Source organism: Cygnus olor, unplaced genomic scaffold (genome assembly GCF_009769625.2).
Source record: "Cygnus olor isolate bCygOlo1 unplaced genomic scaffold, bCygOlo1.pri.v2 scaffold_95_ctg1, whole genome shotgun sequence".
Taxonomy (NCBI): domain Eukaryota; kingdom Metazoa; phylum Chordata; class Aves; order Anseriformes; family Anatidae; genus Cygnus; species Cygnus olor.
This window is the reverse complement of record NW_024429179.1, coordinates 126,835-141,955: the sequence shown is the minus strand read 5'-3', so window position 1 is coordinate 141,955 and position 15,121 is coordinate 126,835. Positions and strand designations below refer to the sequence as shown.

General features: G+C 51.8%; 1 protein-coding gene across 1 annotated transcript; it reads right to left on the bottom strand.

Moving 5' to 3' along the window:
- Window positions 1-9,613: 9,613 nt before the first annotated feature.
- LOC121063420 lies at window positions 9,614-15,054 on the bottom strand. Its single transcript, XM_040543840.1, has 10 exons — window positions 14,870-15,054; window positions 14,497-14,652; window positions 14,187-14,338; window positions 13,679-13,826; window positions 13,085-13,222; window positions 11,828-11,983; window positions 11,577-11,678; window positions 11,071-11,173; window positions 10,750-10,809; window positions 9,614-10,463 (listed from the first exon to the last, which is right to left on the bottom strand). Exons 2-10 carry the CDS (start codon window positions 14,590-14,592, stop codon window positions 10,300-10,302), a joined length of 1,119 nt encoding a protein of 372 aa, XP_040399774.1. The 5' UTR covers window positions 14,593-14,652; window positions 14,870-15,054; the 3' UTR covers window positions 9,614-10,299.
- Between the last annotated feature and the right edge of the window lie 67 nt (window positions 15,055-15,121).

Genomic DNA, 15,121 nt, shown 5'->3' with positions numbered 1-15,121 from the left:
GCACTTGATAGATAGGTATTTTTCGTTGCTCTCCAGTGTAGGCAAATAGCGACAGCAGCATTCCCTAGGTGGTGTTTCTCCTAAGGAGGTCTGGGCAGGTTGGCAACGCGGTGTCTTGGGGCCGGACACTGGATGGAGAACCTTGCTCCTCACCCTCCCAGAACAGCCATTTCTCTCCTTGGCCACCTAGGGCTTGCATCACTCTTCCTTACACCAGGCTTCTCCACTGAAATCAGCAGCCACATTTCACTGCTCCTTTGCTCCAGATCCCACCTGCTTTCCTCAGAGAACTGGCTGCACACAGGCACAGGAGGGTTTTTCCTATTTTAAAGCCAACAACAGAGAAACACGAGACAATTTACCGGAAAATAAAACACTCCTCAGCTTTATGGCTCCATTGAGGTTCACCTCCCCAAAAAGGATTACTCTTCAGGGAGCGTTGTGTACTGATAGGTAGGGAATTATACATATTACTATTAGTTAATGTAATATCAAACAAATTAAAAAGATGAGGAGCTGGATAAGGACAAACAGACAAAGCCTCCTCCCCTCGGCCCGTGGAGAGAGAGCCCCAGCAGAGCAGCAGGGCCTTGGAGGGGCCATTTCTTCAGCTTCAGCTTCGCCGAAGAGCCCAGCCACAAGGCGTCTGCACCACTTATGCTCATGTGGGATCTTGCTCTCGGAGTATACGGATTTGGAACCACAAGGTGGCGCTTCCACACTATTTCATTAATTTTTCTTAAGATTCTGTACCAGTCGGTAAGAACTGTCAGCCTTTCTTACTGGCAGAATAGGAGTGTTAAAGAGAGACATGCATGGTTCCAGTAAACCATACTTAATCAATTCTGTTATTACTGATTTAAGACCATTTCATCTCTCAGTTGAAATAGGGTATTGCTTCTGCTTTATTGCCTCATATCCTTCCTGCATAGCTATCTTTAGTGGAGTAATATTAATTCCTCCTCTATTTCCCTCCTTTACCCACACTATGGGGTCTATTTCTTTCTCATCATCTTCTGTCAGTAACTTCATTGATACTGTAATTCCCATCTTACAACTTACTATTTGTATACCCAGTTTCATCATCAAATCCCTCCCCAACAAATTAGTCCCTGCCTCAGGTACATACAGTAATTGCCCAGTGATTGTTTTATCCCGCGGGCTCAGTTTGGTATCCCCAAAAAGTGGCACTGTTATCCCCATCCCTTCTATCCCTGTCACCCTTAGGGTTTTATCAGTTAATTTAAGCCCTGATACTTTATGGGCCAGTGATGATCTAACTGCCCCAGTATCTACTAATAATACAACTTCTCCTTCATTAGGTCATCAAGGGCTCTAGGTGGGACCAGCTTTCTGAGAACCCCTGGCTCCTCTATTCTGAATTTATAACAGCAAGCAATCTCTTCTTTTTCCAGTCTGGACACTCCCGTTTCAAGTGACCAGCCTGACCACACTTGAAGCATCTTCTTTGTCCCTGTCATGATTTAGGCTGCAACACAGGTAGCTTTCTCTGCTTGTCATTGTGCTGGTTTTACTCAGGTGGGCATATTTAACCTGTCTTAAATATGCTCTTACAGAGGCACAAACAACATTGCTTATCGTCTCAGCTCTGGCAAGCGGCAGGGCCGTTATCTAACATGGGGCAGCTTCTGGATTCTTCTTGCAGAAGCCACCCCTATGGCCCCCTGCTACCAAAACCTTGCCACGTAAACCCACTACAGTCATTCTTTCATCTCTCTTCCTCTCCCTTCTGCTCTGGGTCTGACTTCTCCTGAGAATTTCTCCCTTCATCTCCAATCCTCTGCTTCATTACCTGTTTCAGTGTGGATATCATTAGTTTTGCTCTCTGTCTTTCCTTCTCTCCCCTCCTGACATACACCTTTTGGGCCTCCTGCAGGAGGGTCTCTAGTGGCTGTTCACTCCATCCTTCCATCTTCTGGAGCTTTTTTTGTATGTCTGGCCAGGCTTTAGTGACAAAGTGTACTTTCAGAAGCCCTTGGGCTAGAGGGTCCTCAGAATTCATCCCTGAGTATTTCCTCATTCTATCCCTCAGTCTTTGCAGAAAGTTATTAGGGGATTCATCCTTTTGTTGTTGTATTTCAAATGCTTTAGTAAAATTCAGGGACTTTGGTACAGCTTCCTTAATCCCCATTATTATTATGCCCCTTATGTCTCTCATAGGAGTTCTGTGCTGCAGGTTGTTATTATTCTAATTGGGGTCATCAAGTGGATATTTCTGCTCTACTGGAATCGCTTCTGGTCCGGAGGTGGGGGAGGTAGCTCTTTCCCATTCTCGCATAGCTGTCCTCCTAATCAGTCTCTGCTCTTCTCCAGTAAATAACATACTCAGGATTGACATCATCTCCCCCCAGGAATATCAATTAGGCTGTAGAAACTGATCTAATTGTTCTGCTAGTCCAATGGGATCCTCAATTAAAGGTTTAATTTCCTTCTTAAAACTCTTAACCTCTCCGCTGGTGAGGAGGGAGTTCACATAACCTATTTGCCCTGGTCCAGTCAGGACCTCTATAAGAGGATACATAGAAGTGCCAGCACTATTAGTATCAAGAAACGGAAATTTTTCAATGTCATTTTTACATTGTTCTAATTCTCGTCGGAGCTTAGAGTGCACTTTCTTTTTAGTGACAGAATCACAGAATCACAGAATCACAGAATCATCTAGGTTGGAAGAGACCTCCAAGATCGGCCCCCTTCTCCCCCCCCCCCCCCCCCCCCCCCCCCCCTTCTAGGGCAGCTGCTGCTGCTGTCGGTACAATATTAGGATTATAGGGAGGGAGTAAATTATCCAAGGGTTCTCACTGACCAGTCCTTTCTTCTAACTCCTCTTTCCCCTGATCCTGACCCTTTTTCAGTAAAACCTGATTCACGTCCTGCACCCAGCAAGCAGCATAACTTGATTCCTCCTCCAAAAAAGGAACCTTATCATTTACATACAAATACGAGTCTGATAAACACAGTCTTCATCAGACCCGTATTTTGGTCAAAATACTGAAGTTTCTTTTATTGGCTTTTTAGGCCAGGCAATTACACAATATCTAACCATTTTTTTTTTAATCTTTTTCCCTGGTTTTTGGGTTGTTTTTCCAATTCCTTATCATTCTTCCCAAAGGACTATCTTTAGACACAATTCCAGAGTCTCCATCCCCATTCTGCTCTTCCTTGGAGCCCTTATACCCCATCTCTTCCTGACGTGCTGCTGTGGACTTTACTGTTCATGGGGGTACCACACACCTATACCTAGGATAAGGAGAAAGGTGTACTGCTGAACAGTGTACTGCTGAACACTTTACCATGCCCGGGGTACCACACAACTAAAGGCTCCTAATTCCCTTAGACTCTCTTTCGCCCTTTTCTCTTTTGCTTTGTCCGTCTCCAGCCGCACCCCTCACAGGACTATGGAACCGCGGATCAGGACTCCACACTCACTTCGCACTAAAAGTGCATCTCATTCACACTCCACAAAAGAGCCACCCAGACTTCCCCCTCCCTCCTCCCCCCCCAGGGCAATACATTAAAGCTTGTCTTACCTTGGTCAGTGCACGGAATTACCGGGTCTATTTCAATAATAGTGCATGTGCCTACTGTTCTCCCTTCTCCCTAGTGCTCCATAGAGCCTTTCTATACCATATATGCCCAATTTTATTTGATCAATCCTCTAATTTCTCCTTTTTCCCTCTTTTCTCATGATTAGAGAGCCTGTGATTTTTGTTTTTTACTGTTCTCACACTGCTCGTCCTGTTTTTCTCAGTCTTCCTCCTTATTTTGGAACAGTGAAGCCTTCTACTGTCCACTTACCTACTTAGCATTTCCCTTTGTTATAACTACACAACGATCTTTGAATACACAAGGTTAGTTTCCTACTGCAAAAACACATTCTATTTCAAAAACATGTTCTACTGCAAAAACACAACTTGGTTTCTCAAACTTTGCGGCCCAGGACACAGGAGGTTTTTGTAGAGGCGAAGCTGGGCCATCTGTTTGTGATAAAGGTGCCAATCACTGTTGATATGTAAGTATTATGTGAAAGAATTGACAAGATCCTAGCCATAGGATTGATATTGTTAGTGATGTTCAGCTTAATTGTTTGTTATGTATATATGGTGTTAAAGTATTGACTGTGCATTGTTAAGAAGTCTTAATGTGTAGTTGTGGCTATAGCCAGTATAATCATGATGGTATTACACAGAATCACATAATCACAGAGTTTTAGGGATTGGAAGGGACCTCAAAAGATCATCTAGTCCAATCCCCTGCCAGACCAGGAACACCTAGATCATGTCACACAGGAACGTGTCCAGGAGGGTTTTGAATGTCTCCAGAGAAGGAGACTCCACAGTACCCCTGGGCAGCTGTACTGGGTCTGGCTGGGATGTTAACTTTCCCTGCAGCAGCCCATACAGTGCTGTGCTCTGCACGTGTAGCCAGAAGAGCATTGGTATCACCCCACTGTCATGTCTACTGCTGAGTAGTACTGACACTGCATCAGGACTCCCTCTAATCCCCCAAGAGCCAGCAGAATGGGGATGGGCAAGAGGTGAGGAAGGAACATCACCAGGGCAGCTGACCTAAGCCAACCAAGGGGATATTCCATGCCATATTTTTGTCACACTCAGCAATAAAAGGTGGAAAATGAAAGAAGAGGGGAGGGGCGGGCTCTTGTGAAAACATCTGTCCTCATCAAGGATGTGGTCAAGCATCGCTCATTTGTGGGAAGTCAGCCTTTGCTTGTTTTTTTTATTTTTTTTTCTCCCTTTCCCCTTTCCCTTTTTTCCCTTTAGTTAAATTATTTAATTAATAATATTTTTCCCTAATAATTATCTTTTCCTTTAATTAAATTATCCTTATCTCAACCCGTGAGTTATTTCTTTCCTTTTCTTCTTCCCCTTCTCTTCTAAGGAGGAGGAATGAGGGAGTGGTTGTGGTCGAGTTCAGCTGCCTACCAAGGTAAAAACACCACAACTGTGAGGGCTACAGAGCACTGGAACAGGTTGCCCAGAGAGGTTGTGGAGTCTCCTTCTGTGGAGATATTCAAAATCCACCTGGATGCAATCCTGCGCAATGCTCTAGGTGATCCTGCTTGGCAGGGGGTTGGACTAGATGATCTTCAGAGGTCCCTTCCAACCTCAACCATTCTGTGATTAAATCATTGAATCATTTAAGTTTGAAAAGACCTCTAAGATCACCAAGTCTAACCATTAACATAGCACTGTCAAGTCCACCACTAAACCATGTCCCTAGCACCACATCCACTCATCTTTTAAATACCCAACCCAGTGGAATGGAGGAGAGAATTGGGAAAAGAAAAAAAAAATGTAAAAGCTGGTGGCTTGATATAAAGACAGTTTAGTAGGACAAAAAAGGAAGGGGGAATGATGGTGATGATGATGATAAGAATAATAGAATGTGCAAAGCAAGTGATGAACAAGTTAATTGTTACTCCACACACTCTGACTGATGCCCATCCCACCCCCAAGCAGTGGTCACCCCTCCCCTGCCAAGCCATTCGGGTAATTCTGGCACCGTGTGGGTAATTCGGGAACTACTCAGCTCTATCCCTGAACTCCAAGATGCACACCGTGTTCTCCAGATGCACATGGAACCCCATATCTCCCTACTCTGAGTCTGTTTTGCCTGTCATGATAATTGTTGAGCAATCTCCCTGTCCTTATCTCAACCCTTGTGCCCTTTGTGTCCTATTTGCTCCCCTTTTCCCTTTGAGGAGGGGGGAGTGAGAGAACAGCCGTGGTGGAGCTCGGCTGCCCACCCGAGTAAAACCACCAAAGGTTGTTACAAAGGCAGTGTAGTAGCACAAAAAAGGAAGGGAGAATAATAATAAGGATGATGATAAGAATAATAGAATGTAAAAAGCAAATGATGCACAATGCAATTGCTCACTACCTGCTGACCAGTGCCCAGTCCATGCCCGAGCAGTGGTCGTTGCCCCTGCTCCCTCCTCCCCCCCAGCCAGACACCCTATATATATTGTTCAGCATGATGCCATATGGTATGGATATCCCTTTGGCCAGTTCGGGTCAGCCGTCCTGGTTCTGTCCCCTCCCAGCTTCTTGTGCACTCACAGCCCCTCACTGGCAGGGTGGTATGAGAAGCTGAAAAGTCCTTGGCTTAGTATAAGCACTGCACTGCAACAACTTAAACATCAGCGTGTTGTCAGCATTATTCTCATCCTAAATCCAAAGCACAGCAGCATAGAAGGTACTAGTAGGAAAAGTAACTCCCGGGTCCCTTTCCTCTTCACAGTCTTCTAGCCCCTCTGCCCCAAGCCAATAGTGCTGCATGGGGTTGTTGTGGCCAAAGTGCAGGACCTAGCACTTGGCCTTGTTAAATCTCATCCCATTCGCCTCAGCTCAGCAGTCCAGCCTATCCAGATCCCAATGAAGGCCCACCCTACCCTCAGGCAGATCGACACTACCTCTCAGCTTGGTGTCATCTGCAAACTTACTGAGGGTACACTCGATTCCCTCAACTAGGTCATCAATAAAGATATTAAATAAGATAGGCCCCAGTACCGACCCCTGGGGGACAGCACTTGTAACAGGACGTCTGCTGGACTTAACTCCATTAACTACAACCTGCTGGGCATGGCCCTCTAGCCAGTTCTTTACCCAGAGAAGAGTATACCTGTCCAGGACATGGGCAGCCAGTTTCCCCAGGAGAATACTGTGGGAGACTGTGTCAAGGCTTTGCTGAAGTCTAAGTGGACTAAATCAACAGCCTTTCCCTCACCTACCAGTCTGGTCACACGATCATAGAAGGAGATGACATTGGACAAGCACGACCTGCCTTTTGTGAACCCGTGCTGGCTGGGCCTGACCCCCTGGATGCCATGCAAGTGCCGTGCGATCTCACCCAAGATGATTTGCTCCATAACTTTCCCTGGAACCGAGGTCAGGCTGACTGGCCTGTAGTTCCCTTGGTCCTCCTTACGGCCCTTCTTGTAGATGGGAGTCACATCAGGAAGCCTCCAATCCTCTGGGACCTCTCCAGATAACAATGAACACTGGTAGATGGTGGAAAGCGGCTTGGCGATTACCTCCGCCAGCTCCCTCAGCACCCTAGGGTGGAGCTCGTCTGGTCCCATGGACTTGTGACGTTCCAGATGGAGGAGCAGGTCTCTCACTATCTCTTCCTGGATCACAGGGGGTGATTTTCTACCTGAAACACAGGGGACGTCCAGGTCAGGGTGTAAAGTACCCTGAGGATAACTGATCTGACTATTAAAGACAGATGTAAAGAAGGCGTTGAGGACCTCAGCCTTATCCTTATCCTCAGTGATCACATTTCCTGCTGCATCAAGTAAAGGATGGGAATTTTCCTTGGTTCTTCTCTTGCTGTTAATATAATTGTAAAAGGATTTCTTGTTCTCTTTTACTGCAGTGGCCAATCTGAGTTCGAGCCTTTCTAACTTCCTCTCTGAATATCTTAGCAAGTTCCTTGTAGTTGCCCCAAGTAGCCTGTCCCTTCTTCCAGTGGACATAGACTCTTTTTCTCCCAGAGGCTCAACAAATGTTCACGGTTCATCCACGCCGGTCTTCCCCTCCGGCTCACCTTACAGGACTCAGGAACAGCCTGCTCCTGTGCCCTTAAGATTTCCTTCTTGAGGAGCATCCAGGCTTTCTGGACCCCTTTGCCCTTCAGGAGTGACTCCCAAGGGACCCCTGCAACAAGTGTCCCGAACAGGTCAAAGTCTGCCCTCCAGAAGATCAAGACACCAGTTTTGCTCGTTACCCTTCTGACATCACCAAGGATAGAAAACTCTACAATTTTGTGGTCACTCTGCCAAAGACAGTCCCCAGCTTTCCCATCTCCCACCAGTCCTTCTCTGTTAATGAAGAGCAGGTCTAGTGGGGCACGTCCCCTGGTAGGCTCTCATACCAGCCGTGTCAGGAAGCTATCTTCCACACATTCTAGAAACCTCCTGGACTGGTTACTCTACGCAGTATTATACTTCCAGCATACATCAGGGAAGTTGAAGTCTCCCATGAGAACGAGTGCTGGTGATCGTGTCACTTTTGCAAGCTGCTCATAGAAATCCTCATCCATCTCTTCATCCTGATGAGGTGGTCTATAACAGACCCCCACCAAGATGTCACCCCTATAGGCCTTCCCCTTGATCCTTATCTATAGACACTCAACTTATCATTCCCAACTGCAAGCTCTTCAACATCAAAACACACTTTAATATAAAGAGCCACACCACCACCCTTCCTACCTTGTCTGTCCCTTCTGAAGAGCTTGTAGCCGTCCATCACAGTACTCCAGTTGTGGGACTGATCCCACCATGTTTCAGTTATTGCAACTAGGTCGTAGTTTGCCTGTTGCACAATTGCTTCTAGCTTCTCCTGTTTGTTGCCCATGCTGCATGCATTGGCGTAGATGCACTTCAGATGAGACTTCTGCCTCACCTCCAGCTTCAGCATTGTTCCCCTAGGCACTTCTCCGGTGAGCCCTGTCTTACCGACTTCCCCTGTCATAGCTAAAGCTCCACAAGTCCTGCTAGCTACTGTGCTAGGATTTGTTTCCCTCTTTGAGACAGCTGAGTTCCATCCATGGACAACAGGTCAGGGGTCGAGTAAACTGCCCCATGGTCAAAGAACCCAAAGCTTCTGTCTTGACACCAGCCTCTCAGCCAATTATTCATTACCTGTGTTTTCCTAGCCCTCTCCATGTCCTTCACCTCCCCAGAAGGAATAGAAAAAACACGACTTGCGCTCCCCCTCCTTGAACTATGCGCCCTAAACCCCTGAAATCTCTCTTCATAGTTTGCAGGCTTCTCTGAACGATTTCATCACTGCCCTCCTGAACCATGAGCAATGGGTATAATCAGTGGGGTCAACCAGCTCCAGGAGTTTTCTAGTTATGTCCCTGACCCGGGCCCCAGGTAGGCAGCACACTTTCCCTATGGCTCGGGTCTGGTCTGCAAATGGGGCCCTCCGTTCCTCTGAGAAGGGAGTCGCCTACCACAACCGCCCTTCTTTCTTTCCTGGCGGAGGCAGCCTGAATGCATGGAGTCGACCGCTTCGTCCTTGGTAACCTCTTTGGGGAACCTTCCCGCGCCTCCCCACTTACCTCCACCTTCAGTGTTCAATGCTACAAACCCATTGCTTGGGGGGACCTGGGGACGTGAGGGAAGCAGAGGGGGGGGTCGCCCACCATGCTGAGCAGGGGCCCTCTCCCAACCCTCCCCATCCCTCAGGTTCCCCTCCTCTGCCCGACAGGGGCAGGGCAGGGCGTCCACCACCAATTGTGGGGTATCTCCCCAGCACCTTTCCCTCTGACACGCCACGGAGCTACTCCACCAGTCGACCTTCTGCTCACAGTCCCTGATGGCCCTCAGTCTCTCAACCTCCTCGATCAGCTCTGCCACCACGCTGACCAGATCTCCCACCTGCTTGCACCTCACACAGGTGCAATACCTGCCTCCCTCCCCTGGCAGCCGCAGGCTCTGGCACTCCCTGCAGCCAGAGACGTGTACGGCCATGGTTCTGGACAAGCCCTCCCTTTGGGGCACCACAGCCTTTTTGGAGCAAGCTCTCTGCTGGTGGAGACCATGGTAAGAACTGCAGTCACAGGGACTGCCCGTGTATAGGATGGACTCGAAAGGGAGGAGGGACAGCATCCCTGTGCCCTGCTGCACGGGCTCCCACACCCGACACTGCGGCACGCTGCGGGTGGTGCGCATGCGCTGGTCGCCCCTCCCTGCTCGCGGTGGGCAGCGACCTAAGAACAAGACATATGGCTCCCCACAATATCTCCAGCTTGGAGCAGTCAAGACATTTCCTGTGCAGTAGGGATCACGGGCAGCCCACAAAACCGTGGCAGACAACAGGTGCCTGTGTGTGCCCTGGGACGGCTCAGGAGGCTTGGGCAGGCTGGGCCCAAGCTTCTCTCCTCCTCCCCTTGGAGTGTTAAGGTGCAGCAGGGCAGCCAGGGGAGGTTGCTGCAAGGGCGCAGTGGCCCAGTACATGCTGCGCTGCCATGGGCTGCTGGAAAGCGTGGGCATCAGGCAGCTCTTGGGGCAATCCTCATTCCTCCAGGGGCTGCTTTTACCCTCTGTTTCCTGAAATAAAAGACTTCCACACGGGTGAAGAAACTCAGCCACTTGGAGGGCAAAGCGTAACGAAGGGCTGAACTTCTCAAACAATCCTGCAGCCAGGCTGTGCTGACAGATAGCCCACAGTGGCAGAGGCCAGGAACGGCACTCAGGCTGCTGCCCATGTGAAGGACACAACGAGACTGGATTTGCTGTTCCAGCTTTAATCAAACAGAGCCATATGCCCTGGCTATGCAGGGCCAGCAGAAAAGTTCTGCAAGCTGAACCCATAGAGGTATTGGCCTCTTAATTCGTCTTCTCAGGCGTAGGATGGTCTGAGCTGCCAGAACACAGACTGATGTATCGACATCCTCCGTGACAGGTTGGAGGGCTGCAACAGAAAGAAACAGAGCAGAGATGAAACCCACCGACCTTCAGAGACCTCCTGGCATGCCTCCAGACCACGCCAGCCCCACCTGTCTCCTTCCCTGGCCAGGGGGAGCAAGTGGGATAAAGGGATCAGCTGGAAGCTGCTGCTCAGGAGCATCCCACATGTCCCCCCACGTCCCTCTGCCACTGCAGCATTTCCCTGGAGCAGGGCAAGGCATGGCTGCACACTGCGTGGGCTCTGCCCCCTGTCCACTGGGCGCAGCACCCCCAGCACCACCCGCACTCACCTTGGATGAGCTCATTCAGCTTCTCCTCACTCTGGATGCCAGCATGGTAGACAGCAAGCCCTAGGCACAGTGTTATGGTCAGAGCCTGCTTCCCAGCACAGCCCCATGTCCAGCCAGCCTGGCTGCGTCCCCTCCAGCTCCCCGCCAAGGACGGAGCCTAAGGGGGGGCTTGAGCAAGGCACACACCAGGCCCACCTGCATGGGCAGGGGGCTGAGGGAGGCACAGGGCTCCTGGGGGTACAATCAGGGGCTTCAGGGCCCACAGGGCTGCGCCTTGCTGCCAGGCCAGGGCCCAGACAGGGAAGCGGGGCCTGGGCTCACCGATGAATTTGATAGCCTTCTGTCGCAAGTTGGCCTGAGCATCCTCCAGGTACAGCAGGCTCTGCTGCAGGTATCCGTCCACCCTGCTGCTCTTCTGCTTGAGCTGGAGAAAGCACAAGGGCGCGGGGCTCACATACCCTCCCCAGCCAGCCGGACCAGTCCCTCCTGCCAGCACCCCCCTCCCCCTTTCCCCCAGGCCATCCCCAGCTCCCAGCCAGGAGCTCTGTGGGGCTGAGGTTTGGAGAGAGTTAGGAGACCCTTCTGTCCCGCTGCCAAGGCCCAGATGGGCTAGGGTCTCCTCCCGCATCCTGGGGGTGGGGAAGGCAGGGGGGCCTGCGGAAGAGCCCTTGGGGCTCTGTGCTGGAGGGAAGGGAGCCACAGTGCAGCAGCAGGCGGTGGACTCTGGGCTGGAGCAGCGCAGGCCACGCACAGCTGCACAGCCCACAGCCTGGGCACATCGGGCAGGCTTGTCCATTTGGGGCCTGGGGCTGGGCAGTTCTCCTTACCAAGTACTCCGTAATCCTAGTGGTGTCTTCGTTCTGAGCCAGGTGCTCAAGCTGTTTCCACTTCAGGAACATTGTACAAGCGAGTAGGACTACTGCAGACGCCTGTGGAGAAGCAGAGGCAGGGAGATGGCACCACAGACACACATTCCAGGCATCTAATTGCCTGCTGCCGTGGCCCCTGATGCTCAGACCACCCCTGCGGTGTCAGATTGCCCACTGCCCACATCAATGTTCACTTCCGAAATCTGTACCTTGGCCACGCTCTCAGCCTCATCACTCATCCGGAAAAACAGTGGAATAAGGGCCCTGCGCACGGTCGTCTTCATTGCTCCTTTTCTCCACCACACCACAGACTCCATCAAGTCTTTGAAGAGGAGCATGGAGCGCTCTCGCACCTCACTGGACACCTGTTAGGGAGGACAAAAGGAGGATTTCAGCAACTGCCAGCCTCCCCCTGCCCATGGGGAGCAAGGGCCGTAGGGTGGCTGATGTGAAGGGTGAAGCCTCGTATTCGGAACAAAGGAGCTGGAGGCCCGCACAAGGCAAAGCAACAGGTTTCCTGCACGGGGTGCCTGTGCCTCAGAGTGCAGTCCCAGCCGGCCCACTTTTACTACCAGCCGCACCAGCCATGTCAAAGCAGAGCTCTCCTGGGAATGGGCTGAGGAGGAGACGTAGCTGGCCTTTGATAATGCCTCTGGGGCATGCTCAGACTGCTCAGCCTCCATCTTCCTGCCCCCAGAACAGAAGCCTTTGGCTGCCCAGAGCTCTCAACTCGACAGGGAGAGGCCACGTTGGACTGCAGAGCCCAGAAGACAGCTCACAGGAGCCCAGAGGAGCAGAGAGAGAAGAAGGCCCGGCCCGAGTGCTGCCCACAGGCCTGGGCTGAAGGGCAACGCCATTGCAGAGTGCCCATCTGCAGGGCTCAGTCACCCACAGCAGCCTTACGTTGTTGAAAAGAGGCAGGAGTCTCTCAGCCAGTGCCAGAGCGATGGGGCTGGCCTCCCTCTTCTCCAGGTAACCGATCACATTTTTGAAGACAGTCAGGGCCTTCACAGTGATGTGCGTGTTGTCATACTGCAGTGTATTCATCACGTCCGGCAGCAGGACCAACAATGTTCTTCCCTGTACAGAACGACACCATTTGGTTTTAGTCAAGAGGTGAATGGCCACCCTGGCCAAAATACTCTGATTACGGAGCACCAGACTCCTGCCCTGTTTCCTGCTAGCACTGACGGTGTTGTGGGGACAGCAGGGCACAGGGAAGGGACTTCAGGAGAGCAAAGATGCTGTATCCCCTGCTGAGTCACCCTCTTTGCCACCTGCTCCCAGGGAACCCATCGGGAAAGCTTCTGGAAAGCTCCACAGGCAGCCACAACCCCACCCCACCACAACCCGCCACACCACGACCCACCCCACCTCCTGCCTCCCAGCCAAGCCAAGCCATGGCGTTGCCTCCTACCCCAGCACCAGGCTGCCAACAGGGCTTCACTTGGCAATGTCCCACTCACCATCTTAGGTCTCTCTGACAACATGGTGAGGGCTCTGAGCACCAGCCAGAGCATCGGCAGGCTTTGAAGCCTCAGACACACCTGGAGCCTTTCTGGGTCACATAAATCCACTAGTATCTGATCCTTGGGGCGCATCATCTGAAACAAACACAGCCGTGAGAGATGGGCAGAGCCTACAGCATACCCCGCACCCTGCAGCTCCTGGCTCCGTGACCAGCGTGAGCTGGCACAAAGCAGGCACTGGAAGCAGGTGGCTACAGGTGCTACTAGTCCCTGGCCTCACAGCTTGCTCAGCCCGTGCAGAGGCCATGGCTCTGCCCCAGCCCCAGCCATTGTCCTGACTCTGCCCCAGTCATTGCCAGGAGCCGGGGTAAAGAGAGCACTGCCAGGAAAGGGGCAGGCTTCCTGTCTGAGCACACGGACCCCGCATGGCTGGTGGAGGGGTGCTGGTGCTGGCCCTAAGGGACAGCGTCCTCGTGTCCTGGGAGAGGTGACAGTTTGGGGAAGATGGGATGGGGAGAGGACTGTGCCTGTTTTCCTGGAGGAGCACACATAGCCCCAAAGGGGAACAAGGTGTGTTGTCTGGTTACTCACAGCCAAGTGAACGGTGCTTAAGTCCACGGTGTTGACTTCAAAGAAGCTGCACACCCGTTTGTCCTGGAGAACATTCTGTAGCTCTTGCAAGCTCTTCTCTGAATTCATTGGCAGGGAAAGCGTCGCCTTCCAGATGTCCAGAGTAGTGCTGCAAGCCCAGAACACGCTGTTGGCAGGGCTGCCCTGGTCACAGCGCCGTGACCCAGAACAACCCCGCAGGCCCCGGGCTGTCCTGCAGCCCTGGACCTCCCCACCCCGTGCTTAGGGAGCCCTGGGGGACCAGGCTGGGCAAGCAGGAGGGGCAGGAGGGAGCGTGATGGGGTCTCTGGGCTGCCTTGGTCCGGTCTGGATGCTGAGGCCCTGGCTGCCCCAACAGGGCTGGCGAGCACCGTGCGATGGAGGGGCCCACTCCATTGGGAGGATGCGCACCGTGCGATGGAGGGGCCAGAGATTCCCCAGGTCCTTCTCCCCACATAGAAAAAGCCCCCAGGGCAGCTGGGGCTGCTACCTGTCAAGTGTCGGAAGGTCTGTCAAGATGCTTATGAGCAGTTCCCTAGGAAACTCGTTGGCCAGTGTGCAAAGTACTGAAAAGAGTTTCAGGTGTTTTGAAGTTGTGCAGTCGCTCAGGCTTTCATGGATGAACCTCAGGATCTTTGGCACCTGGAGGAGACACAGGAGAGAATGTAGCTGCCACTGGACTTCAGCCACTTACCCAGGGGCCACTGAAACTGCTGCCCAAGAGCTGGGAATGCGAGGGAGGATACGAGCGCGGGATGAAAGGGCTCAAGGGCAGGGCAATCCAGCCACAGGCTACTTACATCCATCAGCCAGGAGGCAGGGTCTTGAACGGCTATGTCCAGAATGAATTCGGCATAATCGTACTCATCATCATCGATGCTGTGGTTTCTCATCATCTCAAGAGTCCTGAGGACGATGGCTGTCCTCTGAGAAGGCTGGAGGTATTTTCCAAATGGCTACGGAATTAAGGAAGGAAGGAAGGAAGGAAGGAAGGAAGGAAGGAAGGAAGGAAGACATGACACATTGAGTCAGGGGAAAGGAGGAGCAAAGACCCTCCCTTCAGGGCAGAGACGTGCTGATGGCCCCCACCTGTGCTGGGCCCAGGTTTGCCTCGCAGGAATCTGTGAGAAGGGAAAGGGAGATGGCCTGGCTGGTGGGTGCCTGGCTCCTTACCTCTTCACAGAAATAGCTGTGCAGGAAACCAACCAGCTTCCAGATCCTCTCCGTGGCATTTGCCTGTACAACTAGGCTCGAAGAGGTGGTGAAATACAGCAGCACCTGCGGGAAGAAAAGCTGCTGGTCTGCTCTGGGAGCTGACAACTGCTCCAGCAGAACTGCCTGGACTCGCACTGTCCACCATGGAATTCCTCAGAGCTGGAGCAAAGCCCCCTTCACACCTGGCAAGGAAAGCACGGGGGACCAGGA